Source organism: Sinohyriopsis cumingii, chromosome 19, assembly GCF_028554795.1.
Source record: "Sinohyriopsis cumingii isolate HCF-2022 chromosome 19, ASM2855479v2, whole genome shotgun sequence".
In the NCBI taxonomy this organism is placed as follows: domain Eukaryota; kingdom Metazoa; phylum Mollusca; class Bivalvia; order Unionida; family Unionidae; genus Sinohyriopsis; species Sinohyriopsis cumingii.
In genome coordinates this window covers 25,580,074-25,599,632 of record NC_142979.1, presented here as the reverse complement: position 1 = coordinate 25,599,632, position 19,559 = coordinate 25,580,074, and the positions used below count along the sequence as shown (strand labels likewise).

Here is a 19,559-nt window from a genome sequence, read left to right as displayed (position 1 = left end):
GTGTATGCATATATATGTATGTGTGCGTGTGTTGCAGAGTATGGTGTTCAGTAAAAGGAATCAAATTTGACATGCAGCTGTGGTTCACTTGGGTAAATGAAAAAAAATTTAACTAAATCTTGCCAGATGACCTAAGTTTATTACAAAACCAGAAGTACGCATATCTTTATGGGCTAGATAATGTGGCAACCATGTGAGCCAAACTTTTCTTTCTACTCCAGATTAAATTACATGTAGGAATTTGCTCTCATAAGCTTACATGTTGGTTAGCCAGGAGATTTTTATTGGGCCAGCTTGGATTTTTTTTGTTACCATTTGAACCTATACAGCTGGATGAGCAGTGTCCATAAATTTTCTAATGTGTACTTTTGATACACAAGGATTTCTCTTTATGCAGTCTTTTGTAGCTTGTAATAAGCTGTCCCTCTATTATAATTAAATGACTTAAGTGACCACCATTTTGTCATGAGGATCACAGTTGATATGCAGATAAACTTTATATAATGTGGACCGCTATTGAGAGATGGCCAGTCTTGAGGTGCCACTTTGTTTTGGCAGAAAAGACAGTCTTCAGTGATTGGTCTGACTATACTGGCTAGCTGGTAATCTGTTTGATGGGTCAGGGATTTTGCTTCTTACCTGGCCTAGATTTGTCACTAGGAGGTCTCAACTGTTGCTTAAAATTGAAATGCTTAGGTTGAGATTTAACCTTGAAAACTTAGTTTTAGGGCTTAACTTTGTTTGGAGCATTTGATACTGATAATGCTCCTATTCGCAAATTTTCGATCTGCTTTCTTCATTTTCCCAGATTTCAGAAGGAAGTGACATCACTGCAATCTCCATAGAGATGTATACATTTGGAAAATTTTCTTCTAACTTTAAGTTCAGATGACTTGGCTGCCAAAAATATTACAATAAGCAAATTCAGATTTGGAAATTATTTTAGTGAGTTCAGAGAAATTGGACAGTACTCCTTCTTTTAGGTAAGCCACGGATGTACAGCTTTACAAAGGAAGTTGAGAGGCTGGGTTTTGACCTGAAATTGGCATGGAGATATACAGAGATCAATAAGGATTTCAGGTAATATATCTGAACCATACTGAACTGATTAAACATTTGTTGCTTTTTATCAGTCTTATGACCTAACAACTAAAAAATTGATGGACTGGGTTTTGGTCAGCCTGAAGGTACATAGGGATCGGTAAGATTTCAGCCTGAACTAAACGTTATCAGACTTGTATGTCAGTTTTCAGACAGGCCAAATGACATTATACATACAAGTGGTGTGAAGTAGGCTTAAAGGACACTGATCAAAATAAGCATCAGATCTCTTGGCTGAATTACTCATTTTGTGGCATGACATTAGGGCTTGGTTGATCTATGACAGACTTGAGACTGACTAGAGTTTGACATGATTGGAAGTACACCAAAAACATTAAAGAAAGATGTTGCAAGTGCCTGGGAGGTATTTTGGCCATCAGATTGATCTTTTTATTGATAAACTGTAAAACTCCATCCATTATACTTATTTTATAGACTGTTTCTTTTGATCAGATTTCACTGTACTTATTTTTAGTGCTCAGATCTTTAGTACAGAGAGATGGGTCAGTTGAAGAGATGACATGTATTTTGAACAATTAAAAGATGGTGGATTATGATGAGTTGCAGAGTGCATAAATTAGTTGTTTAATTATCAAGCTATACTAATTTATTGTTGATCCCACCCAGGTTTTTAAGATTAAGGTCAGTGTCATTTTTTTAAAAAGTTCAATGCAAGAGACTTAGTAGCTAAATAAAAGGTGGGCTTAACTGAAGGGGAGTCTCATGGATATGGTCAACATTTCTGTTAATAAATTTAAGTAACATCTATTTGTAAAGAAACTGTAAAAGTTGTATTGGATGCTGTTCCTTCAGTAATACATGTAATATCTTTAACATTCTTATTTCAGTCTGTGTCCAAGTTATCCAAATGAGCACATTGTTCCTGCCAATTTGTCGGATAAGGATCTGAAGAAAGTTGCAGAATTCAGGGCCCTTCACAGATTCCCTACTGTTGTTTGGAGGCAAGGCTAACGTTCTTACTTCCCAACCCCTTTTTCATTTTACCTATTTCAGCAGGAATACATTCCTAAAATTATGCCAGTTGTAATTTTCAAACATCAACTTGAGTAAAATTAATACAGGTGTACATAATTGACAACTTTTCCGGTACCAATTTTAGGCATTACAACAACCACTGACTTGGATAATAGTTGTTTCTAAGAGTGGTCGCATAACTCAAAATTTTGGTTTAACTGCCTTTAATTTTCATAAAAAATTGTAATTCATTTAACATTAATCCCATATTAGCCATTTACAAATCCTAAGTTTTTTATAGTTATTTTTTTTTTTACTCTTCTCAAAAAAATTAAATTGAAAAACGTGAAATTGCATTAATGCCAAATTCAAGCAAGTCAAAATCATGCAAGTCGGTGGATTCCTGAATATACAAATTTCTTCCTCATTTATATATTTGACAAACTGTACAGCCTTATTTAAAGGATATCTGTTGAAAATGTTTTCAGGATATGTGCAAATTTGTACTCCGTATAAAAAATGTACATAAATGTGAGCATACTTGTGCATGTGGTCAGCCTGTTTAATCTTGGTTGTAAAAGTTCCAAGCATTTGTCAAATACTACGGATAACCCAGGATTTGATATCGTTCTTTATACCTTTTAAGGGCTGTTACAGACAATAAAATGATGCTTACAAGCCTAGCAACATAAACTAAGCTGTGCATTTATACTGTGCTGTTACTTGGTATCATAAAACGTTTGGAAGATCTTCCAAGTTTGAAGTAAAACTTGTTACATTCCATAAAGCAAGGTTTATAAACCATGTATGTGCAGTCTGTGGTCCGAGTTCATGTTTGTAACCTCAGGAATGTCGTGCTGTTGGAGGCAGGAGCTTGAAATGTACACCTAGGGTTATTTTTGCTGTAAACTTGCAAGGAACATGAAATGCAACTAAAAGCTTGTTTTATAAGCCTCGTTTTACCTAATGGGATGGTTCTTAGCAGAAGAAATTGGAGACCTGTTAACCCAATCAGAGTAATTGTGTCAGGGATCACTAACCCTTGTATAATGTTTCTCTTTTACCTTTAAACAAATGGGTAGGACAAAAATGTAGCTGTCACTGAGGTAAGGACATTGAAGTTGCATTTGTTCTTGGCAAGGCTCAAATGTAACCATCAACTAGGATTTACTTATTCAACAAACTTTTAATTAGTATCTCCTCTCACCTTTCTGTTAAGCTGAGGATGTTGTAATACTCTATTTCTGACTCTTTCTGTCTCTATTCATCTTTTCATGATTAGATATACTCGTAAATCATGAAATTTATGAAGCTTTGTAGATGTTCAGTATATATGAATAGCATCTGCAGAGGGATTTTATTCTTGATTGTCCCAGAAGTCCTTGCAAGGGTCGAAAGTCGAAGTGCTAGCTTCAGTTAAAGTAACGTTTAAATATATTTGATCGAACTTCATGCATTTATATCAGGAGGCAGTCCATTGTATATTTTGATCCCAGGGTTACTTTTGGGGGGGGGATGTTGGTGTCTGGAATTAATATGTACTAAAGAAGCATGGAGATTTACTGTGAGAAGTCAGAGTTGCTAAATTGAAATAATGGAATACATGTAATGTTTTAATAACAATTCTAGACAATTTAAACTATTTATAATCTTTCAGGAACGTCAGAAATGGTGCCGTTTTAGTCCGGTCCAGCCAGCCAGAGCTGGGCTGGTTTGGCTGGAGGTGTGAAGAGGATGAGAAACTGATGTATCACATTCCCTTGTCATGCAGTATGAATCAGGGAAATGGTCAGTATGCTGAGGACAGCAGTGGTTCTGAATCAAGCTCTCAAGATGGAGGTTAGAAAAAGTTGAAATTGCAATTTAAAAAATTCATTTAACTGATGCATTGTCATTCGGTTAAACATCACCTTTGACAACTTGTGCTGTATGGTGTCCAGAAACAGACTGCAGTATAAGTGAGGGCACACAAGTACTGGGGGACCTTTTAAAAATTGCCAGCCAGTTGGACATTACAGTAAGACACATGGTGGGGGGCGTCACCTTTTGCATTTGAATGTGGATATACTAGTGTTATTGTTGATTCACAGAACAAAATTGTTTTTCAAAAAAAATGTCAAAACTGATAGAACAATAGTGATGCTGTGATTTAATTGGAAATGAAAAATTCTGATAATTGAGCAAATTTTTTTAGTACAGATTTGGAAATAAAGTTTACTACAAACTTGGCATCTTGCTTCACCATAAAGAATACAATCTGTGAAACATTTTATGCACCCCTTTCATTTGATTCCCTTGCTATCTTTGATCACATTTCAAATGAGTAGGATAAACCATTGATGAATGTTACTTGTGCAATAATATTTATAACATGGTTCAATTAGTCAATTGAAATGAGTTGACCAGACACATGACTGATTTAAAATGTGTAGGCATTACTGACATCTTCATGTATTGAAATTTCATAAAATATTGATTTTGTTTTTGTTGTTGTTGTTGTTGTTCTAGTTCTTAATGCCATTTTTCAGTACAAGATAGGCTATACATGGCAGCCAATATAACTGGTGGAGGAAGAACCCTGGAAAACCCAGGGAAGAACCACCAACCCATGAGAAGCTACTGGCAGGCTTTCCCACGTACCTAAGATTCAGCCAATGTGGGTATGTGAGAAAGCTTGCCAGTAGCTTCTCATGGGTCAGTGGTTCTTTCCGGGTTCTTCCTCCACCATTAATACTGGCCACCATGTATAGCCTATCATGTGCTGAAAAATGGCGTTAAACTCCACAACATTAACATCATTCCCATGAAACCATGCTAGCCGAGCATAAGACTCGGACCCATGCAGACAGAGGTGAGATAACACTGATCCAGAATGGTGAGTGCTTTAGACCACTCAGCCACTCAGAAGCCCCAGATTTTTTTTGTAATTTCTTTTTACAAATTTTTTTATACAGAAGTGTTGATACAGTTGTTTATCTCATGTATGTGGGGAAAATGAGACATAGCAATTACTTTTCCAGTGTTGGCATTGTTGGAATTGTCAAGTTACAGCTTTTGGTTCTTCGCATATATTTCCTCAACCCCATTAAGAGTCTTATCGTACTTGACATAAAGCATGAAGCAAAGGTTTTTGGGGTAAAAAGGTCAAGGTGAAGGCAACTGAAAGCAGGCTGGTCTTTACATATTAATTTTAGTTCTAGTCTAGAACAAAGTTTGTCGAGGGTTTGCTCCTAATCTAGTCTAAATGAGATGGCAAGGAAAATGTGTTCTGGACATTAACTTTAGTTCTAAAGTATTTTTCATGGCAAACATTTGTGGATATATTGCATTTGGAAAGAAACCTATAGATTTTCTGACAGAAAGGTCAAGAGTTGGCCATGTCCTATGTAAAGTGCTATTCTTTTGCACATGGTTTACAGGGGGTGGTTATGTGATGTACCATTCATGGTACTGGTTTTCATTTTTGATTGCATTTTCCAAACCCTATTTTGAATTTTGTTCATACTTGGTATGAATTTTTATGAAGCTCAGACAATTCATTTGCAACATGTTTGCTTCCCTCTTTGACGTTGGTAGAAAATTTGCAGTAATATTTTGGTAATTTGTTTGCCTTTCCTTACATTTCCTAAAAAACCTTAATGGAATTTTTTTTCATGATAGGATTCCATCATTATGAAGCTAAGGCTATTCATTCTACAACACACTTGTCCCATTTAAATTGGAGTTAAGGCAGTCTGTTTTACATTAGTGCATCAGTCATCTCAACAAGCAAATCTTGATCTTGTTAGATAATGCAATCTACTTTTCTTCAGATTCAGGTCAATTGCAGAATGTGGAAAACCGAGAACCCAAAAAGATGCTGCTGGTTGACTGCAGGTCATACAGTGCAGCAGTAGCTAATCGAGCTAAAGGTGGTGGTTGTGAATGTACAGGTGGGATATTTGGAATTTTTATATTTTATCAATCCATATTTTTAATGTGTGTGTGTGTGTATATTCAACCATACATTTTTGTGACTTTAATTATAGTGATTAAAAAAGTTCAGCTTTATATTTATGTATTTCTTTATATTTCCTATTCAAAAGTAAGCGTTGTAAATTGAAGACAGCTCAGAAACATGTGAAGTCCCTGAAATGAAAAGTAGTTCAGAGTGATGTACATTAGGACTGATTGTTTTGCACTTAAAAATGAGCATGAACAAGAAAAATACATAGGATCTGAATCTAAAGCAAAATTATCACCACAATGGACAGAGGTAAGAATCAGTGGACAGATGGACCAGGTATTAAACATTGATGTATGGAGGTAAGGATGGATGGATGCAATAATGGACAGATGGACAAAAGTAACATTAAACTTCTTCATTTCCAGAATACTATGCAAACTGTGAGATTGTCTTCATGAACTTGGTAAATATTCACACCATCAGGAGGAGTTTCATGGCGCTTAGACTACTTTGTAGTGGTGGACCAGAGCAGGTTAAGTAAGTTTCACATTTTCATGCATGACTGTTGTTTTCACTAAGTTAGTAAACTACATCATAATAATTATTATAATATAATATATTAATTATAATAGCATTAATATAGACTACTCTTCATTTGGTTATTAGAGGTCCAGAATTGAAAACATGATCGCAGTCTTGATTCCTCAGTTGTAGTCAACCTGCAGAATATCTTCCTTTTCCTTGGCTCTCATGGGAGGTTCACCAAATGTCACCATTGCTGCTATCTTTTGCCATATTTTTCAGTCAAACGTATCCTTTTAGTATTGCTGAAGTCTTCATCTCCCCAGTCCATGCAAATTTGTATTTATGTATAAAAAAAAATCTGAAATTAAAAGGTTTTAGCACCTTGCTCAGCAAAATGCTTCTAATATTTGTTCCCCCATTTAATACCAGTATCAGGTTAAGTGTCATTTGTCTGCAAGTCTGCACCCACAGAGGGTCAGGAACTGGCTGTAATTTGTGGTTTGAAGAATGCCCAAAGATTGGAATCCCTGACATGCATAATGTCATCAATGCCCGTTAAGGATACATTCTTGGCTCTGCCCCAGGGAGGAAGAATGCTGGTTGCTCTGGTGTGCACCAAGCAGTTCAGCATCCCTCCTTCTCCCCATTTCCATTTAATCTCCACTATTTTTTTTCCATCTGCATGGGTATGACAGATACAGCAGGCCAACCTGCCTCCTACCTTGGTCCTTGATCATCAAAATAGAGGCCATCAGATTATAGAAAAAGGATCATCAGTCCCATTTGGCAAGGAGGAAAGGTAAAGTTGGTACTGTTCTCTTGAACTTCCAGGGGCAGCAACATGATGACCAAAATCCCATTTCTGTATCTCCTTCACCAGAGGCAGAGACCATGATGAACAGTCCCAGTGAAATTCTTTGAAGCTAAATGCATAAGGGGACAGTAAGGGAATATTGATCGCTTTAGATGCCTCCTTCAGTCTTTTGAAGGATGAATCAGTCTTCAGCATTTCTTCACCCTTTGCTGGAGGATGTGGCTACAACTCAAAGGCAAGCTGTCAGTGTCTATGCCACTCTTTGCAGAGCTTCTCCACCACTGTAGGTATGTTTCCTTGGGACATCTTGGGTCTTGTGGTAAGAACCTGCTGAGAGTGCCCTGCTTGGTTTAAAGATGCTTTAGGTGGTAACCTCAGCTTCATAGCTTAAAAGGATTTAAGGGACCAACACCAACCATCCCTGATGGTGACTATGTGCTTGTGGAAACCAGCCATTCGTGAATGTAGACAAGCCCTCCTGCCAGATCTTTTCAACAGGGCCATCTTAACAACAGCAGTCAGCTCTAGTTTTTTCCCTCCTGCCTGAATTTTGAGGCATTTGTACAGGCCAAGGGAAGAGGTCTTGGACGCGTCTCCTTTCCATAAGGAGCTGCAGTCAGTCCCTTGGGAGTCACATCCTCTCAATGGTTTTTCTCTTTCCAGTGTCCCCCATTAGGTGCCAGAGAGCTACTTCAGAAACTTGATAATATATCATGTGTGGCTCATATGGTCTTTAACTCATTCGGCCCCGATCCCGCCTGTAGGCATGATCCGGTTTCTGCATTCATTGGCCGATCCCGCCTGTAGTCGTGGATTGTTTACTGCATTCAGTGGCCAATACAGTCTCCAGGCGTGATGAATGTGTGTTAGATACATCTCTGATTGTTTAGAAATGTTTTTTTTCCAAGAACTAAACACTTAAACCAATCAGAAATGATTTTCCTTTCGTTTGTGGAAATTTGAATTGTTTAGAAGCCAAGGGTTATTGTTGAGCAGTTCCACTAGACGTGTTCTATTCATGAAAAATCGTAAATGATTGCAACGTAAGAGTGATTTTTGATGAGAGCAAAAATGAGTTTCTTGGGTTTGATCTCGAAAATATTGAGCAAGCTGAGGAAAGATATGTTTGGCAGTTCGATATTTGGTGAGATTTAGATTCGGACATAGAAGTTTCTGAGAATGAATTATCAGAAGATGAGGATGCTGACAGCGATGATAAGAGTTCTTGTGGATAAACATTGCACATAATTTTGTAAATAGTGTATAAATAACTTGTGAAAGACTTGGACAAATAGGGGGAAAAAATGCATCACTCTGTAGACAAATTTGGAATAAATGGTGAAAAGTGCATGGATTTTAATTGGATATAATTAAGGTAAGAGTGAATGCATGTGCACGATGTTTTCAAAATTTTTCAAACGGGTAAAAACTCGGGCACAAGCAGCTAGACACAGCTTAGTGCTTCTGGAGCATAGCAGCAGAGATACTGATAACAGTGCTGGGGCCGAATGAGTTAAAGGATGGATACTAGCTTACTTTCTAGGGACCTCCCATGTAACAAATGACCATTTTCTTTTATCTGTCTGAACTGGTTCAAGAGAAGAGTGCACACCTGTCTTCAGAAGGGTGCAGTCAGGACTGTGGCAGATGACCTGCTGATGAGAATGGTGGAAACTTTCAACTAGTCTTCTGCCTTGAACAAATTCCTTAGGAAAGAACATTTCAAGATTTAGACCGTCGCAGTTGGGAGCACCTTGTGACTGTGGACTACATGCAGAATGCAAACTTTTTTTTTAACATCTCATATGCCCACCTCACAGGAAATGCTTCTGGATTTTTGTAGGCTAAAAGGTAATTCAGAATTTGGGTGCAATCTTTCTGCTTTGATTCTAATCCAGGATGATGTGGTCAGTAGTTCGTACATGGTCTTTAGGAATAATATGCTAGTATTTCAACATCTGATTGATGCACAGCATCTGCAGAGATATTCTTCTGGATAACCTAGTGCTATTTATTTGATAATTCATCTAGGTCTAATCCACAAATTGAATTTGGACCTTATCCTTTCTTAGAACTTTGTACTTGGTAATGTTACCAATCAAGTGGGGGTTTACATTCCATCGGACAGGACTGCTCAGATTTTGCCCCTAATAAAGGTCTTGCAGGTGGTTTTATTGTTGGCTTGCCTTTACCATACCCGTTGACTTTTCAAAAACCAACTAGGGAGGTTGAATAAATTTTTTTAGGGAGATTGGGACTCGAAATCGGGATGTTTTACGCAGTATTTTTTAAGCGCCGGTTCAATAAATATTAACCAGTCTTCTGGGTCTAATATGCAAGATTCTTAAAGAACGCACCAGGGTTGCCCACAGAGATGGGGAAGGGAGGAAATGGTGGTCAGCCATTAAATTTTACGGATATAGGCCTAAACATGTTTAAAGGTGGAAGGGGATAGGGCTAGTGCCCCCACCCACCTTGCCCCTATGTTAACACCCATGGGATGTGCCATTTCTATGATGTGCCTTATTTTCCCCCAGGACATACCCCCTTTTCATATTCAGGTCAGCTGTGGCAAACTGTACAATAGCTAAAGGTTAGACTTAAGTGCACAAGCATAGAACCATTGAAACTAATTAAGTTAATCCTGTGAAAAGGACTGGCCCTCCAACATACTTCAAAGAAACCATGTTCTATAGCAGGGGTCTCAAACACATGGCTCACCAAGCCATATACTGTTGCCCACTAAATGATTGGCGTCACAAGGTGTCATGAGAAATAACAAAGATGTTTGCAGCCCTTGGAACATTGAAAATGCCCTCATGCATCCCTCAGGGCGGTTTTGAGTTTGAGACTCCTGTTCTACAGTATGTGTATGTAAGCACCAGCAATTGATTGGCAATTAAACGTTCTGTTTTGTTGTAACTTATGGTGCTATGATTTAATTGTAACAGTACAAATTTGCAGTCACAAGTTACCTTACATATGGCAACTATTTTTTCCACTTTTTATATCCCACCATAATTCCTTACACAAATTCGTAAGGCATGTAACTGTTTATTAAATAAAATATTTATTTTGAAGTGGTTCTTTCGGGGCACATGTACTGCATGGTATTTTTTTCATTTTAATTTAATTAATGTATGGTACAGAAATGGCAGGTGTTTTATTGGTGTAAGTGTCTTTGGTGGGAATGGAGATGCTATTTTATTTGTATAGAAAATTAGATTGCATTTATTGATGACATTTATTGATCATTCATTGGACTGAAACTAATTGGTGACAGTTTTATTGTTGTGGTTTATTTTTGGACTTTAGTATTGTTGTTGGGTGAAACAAAATTCTGAAACTTATATGAATGTTTTAAAAAAGTGTTTTTAAAAAAAAAAACACTTCGTAGTGTGGTATTATATTACCACTACAGTATTCAGAGGTGATCAGATAGAACATGGCTTCCGGCAGGGTTCATATGGTCTTTGAAGGTCTTTGACAGTTTGGAATAAATGTGGTAGCATTTTCAAGGCCGTGAAAGTTTGGGAAAATCAAGCAGATTATCCTGAGGTCTTTCAGAATTGAAATAAACCCAAACATTTCACTTTCTTTCCATAATCACAAAATGTCCAAGGTCGGATGTAGTTTTCCTGGTTTCTTTCTTTGGATGACCCATTCATTTTCATTGCTACTGCAATAACAAACAAGCATTTGTTTGGCCATCCAAAGTTGACCTTTTTTGGCGACTTCAATAACACATGCTTTCATCATCAAAGTCGGCTAGAATCTTCAATAAAAACAACGCACCCTTCATCATAGGAAGTCAGTACCACAACTATTTTCAGCACGTTTTTTGTTTTCTAATTTCATGGTGTTTGTGTCTGTTTTTTGGTGTTATCTAATGTTGTAAAGCGCTAAAGCTTCTAAAGATTAGGCACTATACAAAGTCATCATTATTATTATTATTATTATTTTAAATAAAATTGCCTAAGGTTGTTAGATTCGGATATAGTTGGTTTTCCTGGCTTTATTCTTTTGATGAATTGTTAAATTTGATTGGACAAGTCCATCAGCTCTGGCCAATCGAAATGTTCATTACACTAATTCACAATTCTTTTTTAACAAGATTGTTCAGCCAATTGAATTTTGGTTACATTGATCAAGCACTCCATGTAGAAAGTTTGCGAAAGCAACACACATTCGAGGACTCAAAATTTGTTTGGTCAATTTACATATTCAGTTTTGTTTTACCTCGAGTTTAAAAATGCCAGGTCTTTGCTCTTTCATTGATATCTTGCTTGAAAAAAGGAAATACAAGGAATGACTGAAAAAGAATAAAACTTGCAAACGAAAGGCATTTTGTACATTGTGTAAAAAGGCGATCAACTTGGCTTCATTGGGAGAAGGAGCCCTTACAAGTCATGCCAAAGGTAAGATGCAAATTAGTACACAGTAACTACACTTTTCATTTAGTGGAACAAAGATGCAGAAGTATAAGCTATTGGTAGTTTTGGGTAAAATAACAATAACTTGTAACTTTTGCGGTATAAAATAAGATATTGTTTAATTTGATAATTTGGGAGACATGACAAATTGAAAAGAGGACTCGTTTAAATTTATGAATACTGTCAGTTTATTTAAAGTGTTTGAGGGAGAAAAAAATAATTTTCAAACATTTTGTTCAGCATAATGTTCCTTTTTTAATATAGAAATGAAGGTTGAACATACATTTTAATAAATTCAATAAACTAAGTGAAATAATTGCTTTGATAATGCGTCATCGCTATTGACTTCTGATAAAATTATTGGCTTATGCTTGATAGTCTAGCAATGATAATTACTTTTTTGTTTCTAGGATATAAGCACCATCAAAATAAAAAGTCTGCAAAACAAGATGCACCATTGGATACTTTTCACAGCCAGCAGCAAATGGCATGACAAGCACAAAGCAGCCTACAAAAATAGCTCTAGCAACGTTTATTCATTAAATACTAGTTTAAATACTTTTTGCACTAAATCTGAAGTACTACGGGCCAAAGTTCTCGGGACAATGAAATGTATTCACAGCCACTAAAGCCCAAAGGGTGTGCAAGGTCATCAACAATATTTCAAAGCAATGTTTCCTGAGAGTACGATTGCTGAACAGTTTTCATGCAGTGAAAGCAGGGCAGCCTATCTTGGTGTGTTTGGAATAGCAGCTTATTTTGCTGATCAGTTTTTGATGAAAGTGAGGGAGGCCAACTTGTATGTCCTTCTGTTTGATAAGATCTGAACAAAGATGTGCAGGAGAGGCAAATGGACTTGCATGTACGACTATGGGACTGCAACAAAATCAGCATATATTATCACTTTTCAATTTCTTGGTCATGTTCTTGCTGAAGATCTGGTGTTTGAGCCCATTTTGTCTGACACGGGGTACAAGGGTCTTCTACAGCTGTCATTGGATGGACCAGCAGCTAATTGGAAATTGTATGACTTGTTGCAGTGTCATATTTCACATTCAATACCCTTGAAAATGTTGTTAGCTGTTGCATAATGCATTTCACAGTCGCTGTGCAGCAGTACCACTCGAATTTGGAAACTCTTCTAAGCAGTGTGTACCATCTATACCATGATTCACCAACAAGAAGACAAGATTTCATGGACATTACAGGATTGACTGTATTTTCACTGTAAGTATTGTAAATACTGTAAAATTGTTTGGTTTACTAGATGTTTGTTTATTGTCTATTTTACTTTTATAATTCACTTCATTTCTGAAAGTTTTTCAGTATAACTTGGTATTGAAACAAAATTCAAGTTCTCATTGCTACCTTTATTTGTTTTATTTCAGTTAGTATATTTTAATTCTTTTGTTTTAATCTAACCAAATGATTTTTTTTTTGTTTCAGGTGGATTGAGAATGTTGAACCAGCAGAGAGGGTCATTTTTCTTTTGCCTCACCTCACTTTTGTTAAGCTGTGAAGAATAAAAAGATAACAGTACCAGCCTGCAAGTCCTTTAAGTATGTTCTTGATGCTGTTGGGGATCCTTTGATTCAAGCTAAGCTGCAGTTCTTTAGAATCACACAACCCTTTTTGGAGGCTTACCAAATGGATAAACCTATGCTTCCATTCCTTGCCACACACCTGAGAGTTTTAGTGAAAGACCTTGTGTCACGTTACATGAAACCTGAAATCATGTCCAAGGCAAATTCTGTGACAAGCACTAATGAGCATCAGGTTTGATAAGAGAATTTCCTTGATGCAGAAAAAGTTAATGTTGGCTTTTCAGCTTCACAAACATTGTAAAGGCAGGAGCTTCAGACAGGGATAAATTTGCTCTCAGGACAGCGTGCAGAGACTTTATGATTGCAATGGTAAAGAAGCTGTTTGAGAAATCACCTGAAATATCCCTTGGTGGACTGATCCTAGACTTGTGCGATCAGTCAGATAAGGAAGAGGGACAAACAAAACTCAGTAGGGTCCTCAGAATTGTGAGGCAGGAAGAGAAGTAGTCTGTGATTTTAATATGGACTAAGTATGGAAAATTAGTGGCTGAAGTTATCCACTCGTACAATCATCCTTTGAAATGCTTCACTAGAACAGATGACAGCCTTGATGTGTATTATTCCTCCTTTCCTAAAGAAAGGAATGTTTAACTTCAGAATTTTCTCTAGAAAATGTTGTCACATGGGCAGGCAACAGTGGAGAGATTCTCTGTCAACAAAGAGATATCTGTTGAGAACCTCAGCAGAGAAAGCCTCCAGGCTCAAAGGCTAATCACTGACACAATGAGGAAGCAGGTGCACCTTTGGAAATCATCATAGCAATGAAATTATGACATATGCCTCCTCTGCAAGACATAAGTACCATGCCTATCTGGATAAGAATAAAGCAGAGGAGCATAAAGAGAAAATCAGAAGAGGAAAGAAATTGGAGTTAGCCATGGATGAAGTGGAAGAACTTAAAGCCAGATAGCTGCATCTCCAAGCTGACATTCCCAGCCTACATGCTTCCTTTGTTCAGAAGGCAGAAGAAGCAGAGTTAAAAGGACTCACTGTGCTTGTAACAGAGTCAAATGCCTCCAGGAGGAGAGCAGAGGAAAAGATGACAGCAGTGGCTTCTCTTTCCAAAATGATTAAAGAGAAAAAAAACAGCAACTATAATAATACATTAAAAGCAGTGCTGATGTCTGTTAAGAGAACAATTTATTTTGTATTAAATCTGATGCATAAGTTACATATATCTTCCAGATCATTATAAAGCAATTTTAGGAAATCAGTTTGAATTTCATCATTAAACAATATTGTAGTATTTTGCATTTGCTGTTTTCTCATATAACATAACTTGTAAAAAAAATGTTAGCATAATAGGTCTTGGAAATCTGTTTGTGGTCTTTGAAAGTTTGGGAAAAGTCTTTGAATTTATTGTCCAGAATTCTGTATGAATCCTGTCCGTATACTGCATAGACTATATCAGTTTATGTAGGATATTTTTGGAGAAATGAAATTCGACATGCATAATAATTGGTAGTTCTGCAAAAAGTCAGGAGATATGAGATTGGGAGGTAGGAGTGGAACAACCCCAAAAATTGGGGTTTTTTGCGGGGGCGTGAGAGTTGACAGGTATGCATTACATCTCTCATTGGAACTCTGAACACAGTTGCAGATAAAGTGCCATTAGGGATACATCACTTGCATCCTCTCCATTTCCTTCATCTAGCAACTGGACATAATGAATGGCTCGGATTCAGTTTTCATCAATACACGAGTTGATAGTTATATAAAGATCATTCTGATTCACAGCCCTTAACCTCACTTTTTTCTCTACACTTGTATCCAATTTGGGATGGGATACTTATCAAGAGCCTAAAACAGGTGACCCTTTACATTAACAGCCTAGAAATATGGGTACTGTTCGTAGACCTACTGGAGGGAGGGGTGTCATCCTTGTAAGTGATTATTTTATGATTGCCTCAACCAACCAGTCATTGCTGATGTGCTTGAATTGTCTAGGAGGCACATGTTAAAGTCTGGAATAACCTTCTATTGTCAGTCTCAGAAATCAGTTGGCCATATTCCAAGCAAAAGGACTTTGTAGCAGAGAACCTGTCAAGACAGGACTCTCGATTCTCATGCATGGTCTGTGCATCAGTCTGTGGCAGGTCACTTTGTTAGTTGTGGAGAAGGCCTGAAGTGATCATGTTTGATGCTGTATTGAACAGCAAGCTCGTATTGTCTCTTCTACCAGATCAGAGAGCCTGGACAGTGGAGGCCTTCAGTGAGATAATTTGTAATCTTATCCCTCCCATCTAAATTCTGTGGATTCTCAAACAAGTTGAAATTTCCAGGTTTCAGCTGAACCTGATACCCACTGTGGCCCTAACAGTTGTGGTTGAACAATTTACCTGACCAGTTGACAAGCTGAAGAGAATACCCCCTAGTGAGGGACATGCAGTTGCAGCACAGGTGGTCGCATTTACACAACAATACTAATTAAACTTCACCCTTTTCTGAACTCCAACTATTAAGCTGCCAAGACCAGTTTTCGAGCAAGGTTGGTAATTATAGTACTCATCTTGGAAACAATTCGCTTTTAATTTTGATGATGCACAGCGGAGGAACTTTGGTAATTGATGCAGTAGGAAATGTGTTGATCCTAATTGTCCCTCTTTATTTATTTTTCTAGGAAAGAGTGATCTTTCAACATTTGCACACTATCAAGAAAATTGGAAGAGGTGGGAAAAATGGTTTGTTCCTGACCTGGAAAAGCCATTGAAACTGACAAATATTTGCCAGAGTTGGGGGAAAAATGTGAATTTTCAACTGTAAATGAAATGGAGTTGTATTTAGTTCTTGTGGAATATTCAGTCATGTGAGGTACAATTGCTGTATCACTTGGGTACTTCCTCAGAATGTATTTATATGGGTACATCTCGACAGTTTAGTAACATTGAATAGGGTTTGTTTAGAAAATTTTCCCATTTTCCTCATTGGTTGTCTTGGCTATTTAAAATAAACATGTACATCTTTGATATTGTTAAAATAACTTCATATTCCCTAAATACGTTTGTGTATAATTGATGGATTAATTTGGGCTTTAGAGTCTACTGCTTTGCCTGGTGTGTACCTCAAAGAAAATGCTAGCTTTGCTTAGTCAGTTGGGAAGAAGAAAAATTAGCCTATAACTATATTTTTTTAATTTTAAATTTTATAATTTATTGCTTTGTCAGTTATTGTCTGATCTCCTAAAACAAAAATGCATATTTTAATGTAGAAGTTTAGCCTAGTTTTAGCTAGTTCAGATTCATTTCTTAGTACAAGGGAGCTGCCATTTTGGTAAGCTGTCTGCTTTTATTTTCATAATACAATATTAAAAAAATTTCAGTCCTAGTACATGTACGTGAAAGTAGCATCAAGGTCTGCTGACATTCTCTAAATCGTGCTTGTTGCAAATCCACCTTCTACCTGTCCCACATTTAGAAGTAGCATGTAGCTTTAGAGCAGAATAGTTTATCCAGATGCAATCAGATTGGTCAAGTAAACTAGTTATGATTCATTCAGCTCCTTGTAAGTATTATCTATGGGACAGGTATGATGACTGGTCTAGCCAATAGGTTTTCTGCAGTGTGATCTTAAGAAGTTGAAGATAATAAAATTTGTGTTTCCCATTTAATAGTTCAAACAGGGAGCACATTGTTAATCATTAACATGTTAGTTATTATTGTCAGTTGTAACCTGAACCACCACTCCCACCTTTTCTTGCTTTATGATGAATTTTACCATCAGGTCTTAATGGATATGGAGAAATCTGCTGGGGAATGTTCAGTACTAAATCACTTGCTCTGGGTATACTTGACAATGATTGCGTTGAATATAGTCCATTATCAAATTACATGGGAAGTAGATGACCAAATACAAGAGGAATTTTTTTCAAAACAAATTCTCCAAAAATCCATCCTATTTGATACAAAGGTTTATAACTTTGAAGGGCTCATTGTCAGTTTGTAATCTTTTTGTAAAACGTCTAATATCAGTGTGTATTAATGTCTATTAAGTAGAGTGAAGTTATTCTGTGATGTGCATATTTATATGAATTTCAGTAGTTGTACTCGTTTTGATTTTATCAGTCATGGAATAAAAATAACTGTTGATTTGAAAATGCACAATTTTGATGGCAAATTGATCAGTTTGGTAAGGTGACAAATGAACCTTTGAAAAAAACATAAAAATAACTGTTGATTTGAAAATGCACAATTTTGATGGCAAATTGATCAGTTTGGTAAGGTGACAAATGAACCTTTGAAAAAAACAATCATCCAGAAAAATGCTGCAGAAGATCTGGATTTTTCCCCTCAAAGTTGATGAACCCAGTTCATTTAGGGGTATGGGGCAGATCTTTCTAACACGGGGTTCTACCATAAGTTCAGATCCTCGAGCTTTAGAGACTGAGTCATGCTTGTTGATGCATAGATGTAGTTTTTGGTATCCTCTGGATGTTATAAAAAAAACCTTGTTCTATTTAGATTAATGCTGACTTGATTCATTGAAAGTACATTGTCCTTTTTTTCTTTAGTTTTCTATTTGTTTTGCTATGCTCAGTACTACTAAATAATTACCATCAGCTTCTATATTATAATACATTCCAAACTGGTCAAGTGAATATTTAGATTTGTCTACTCTGGTCAAGTTTATTTTTAGTTGCACAGCTGTTTTATTTCAGCTGGTTATCCGGTGTGGAGAACACAAAGTGGCTACTTTACATCAGCAACATCCTCAAGGTGGCCACACAGGTGGCTGTTGCCATGGAGAAAGAGGGCCGACCTGTACTGATCCACTGTTCAGATGGTTGGGACCGCACACCCCAGATCGTTTCACTGGCTGAGCTTCTCTTGGATCCTTATTATAGGACAATGGAGGTATGGATTAACTGGCCAATATAGATAGTGATACCTCACTATAACATCACTCAGTATACTGCCAGCCAAAGGGTAAATATATGGTCAGATTCTATTAAATTGGCTTAATTTAGTTTCGTCATTGCTACTTTAATAATCAGTTGTGAAAGACATTTAATTAAGCCATTGTACATGGGTCAGATAAATTTGTACATCACTAATTTCATGTCTGTTTCTGCTCAGTAACTTTTGAAGGACTTGGGATTAAAACCTAATTTGGCATGAGCCTTGATATCAGAAGTCGAATAGGTTTTCACCTTTTACGATCAGATGTAGAAATTGGCTATAGCAACCAGCTCTTCATTTGGACACAACTCCATTGATAACTCGCGCCCTGATAACTTGCGAACCTGCTTAAAATTCAGGTTCAGTCATGGATCCCATTTCTTTTAATAGAAATTGTAAACAATTGAACCCTATTGGTTGAAAATGAAGAAAATCACAAAAAATTTGTAGATGAGATCCTGATAAATTGCGTGTTTTATCATCAAAAACAGTTAATATTACCAGGAAATTTGAATCAGTGTTGTGAAATTATCAACTTTTAATATGATGGCATGTATATAATAATTTCTTTCCAGACAACATTCTTGGTACACCGTCAATAACAGGTATGCAACAACCAAGTGAAATACTTGATGAAATAAAATTCTGCTTCAGATACGATTTATTAATGAGAAGCTAGTTTCAGAGTTTGTAGTTAACTTGTAATTCCTGAATTGGCACTCAAATTTCCACACTGTTAAAGAGTTTCACTATTACTGGCAATGAAAACAATATTTGACTAGTAAAATTTTTAAAAAACTTAAGATGGCTCTTACACAAACTAAATGTTTGTGAATTTGAATCTGTAGTCTGGGTCCGTGCTTGTTATGATCCTTGCATTGCATTCCACAATAGTAGAGCAAAGTAAGGAAAATACGGATCAGGGAACCAGACTACTGAACTACATAAAACTGATGTAATACAATGTTTTCGCATACAAGTGAAGGATTGTAGAAACTAGTTGGAATGTTAACGATCTAAGCAGTTGGGCATCTTGAAAACAAATGTCATTTTTACATAAAAATGATTAACTTCATTAGAAAAATGGCTTTATTGACAGTTATTCCCAATATGATTTTAAAATGAGTATTCAGCCACTAAACATACCAGTTAACACCCACCCACCTAAAGTTTTCTTGATGTCCAGCGAGGATAGCATCATTTCATAGTTTTCATATTATGGAGGTCCCTTGATAACTAGAGCCCTTGTTTGTAGTGTGGTCTGTT

At 36.7% G+C, this 19,559-nt stretch overlaps 1 protein-coding gene and 1 long non-coding RNA gene across 2 annotated transcripts in view; both read left to right on the top strand.

Moving 5' to 3' along the window:
- LOC149775312 (phosphatidylinositol-3,5-bisphosphate 3-phosphatase MTMR3-like) overlaps nt 1–19,559 on the top strand; it is an 85,135-nt gene that overhangs the window by 41,335 nt on the left and 24,241 nt on the right. The window contains exons 6-11 of the mRNA XM_089943813.1: nt 984–1,080; nt 1,950–2,063; nt 3,734–3,915; nt 5,889–6,008; nt 6,448–6,559; nt 18,053–18,248. Coding sequence (XP_089799939.1) covers nt 984–1,080; nt 1,950–2,063; nt 3,734–3,915; nt 5,889–6,008; nt 6,448–6,559; nt 18,053–18,248 — 821 coding nt within the window. The remainder of the gene's footprint in view (nt 1–983; nt 1,081–1,949; nt 2,064–3,733; nt 3,916–5,888; nt 6,009–6,447; nt 6,560–18,052; nt 18,249–19,559) is intronic.
- LOC149775313 (uncharacterized) lies at nt 12,208–14,644 on the top strand. The gene is made up of 2 exons (XR_016416542.1): nt 12,208–13,021; nt 13,241–14,644. It is a non-coding gene; the product is annotated as an uncharacterized LOC149775313 (long non-coding RNA).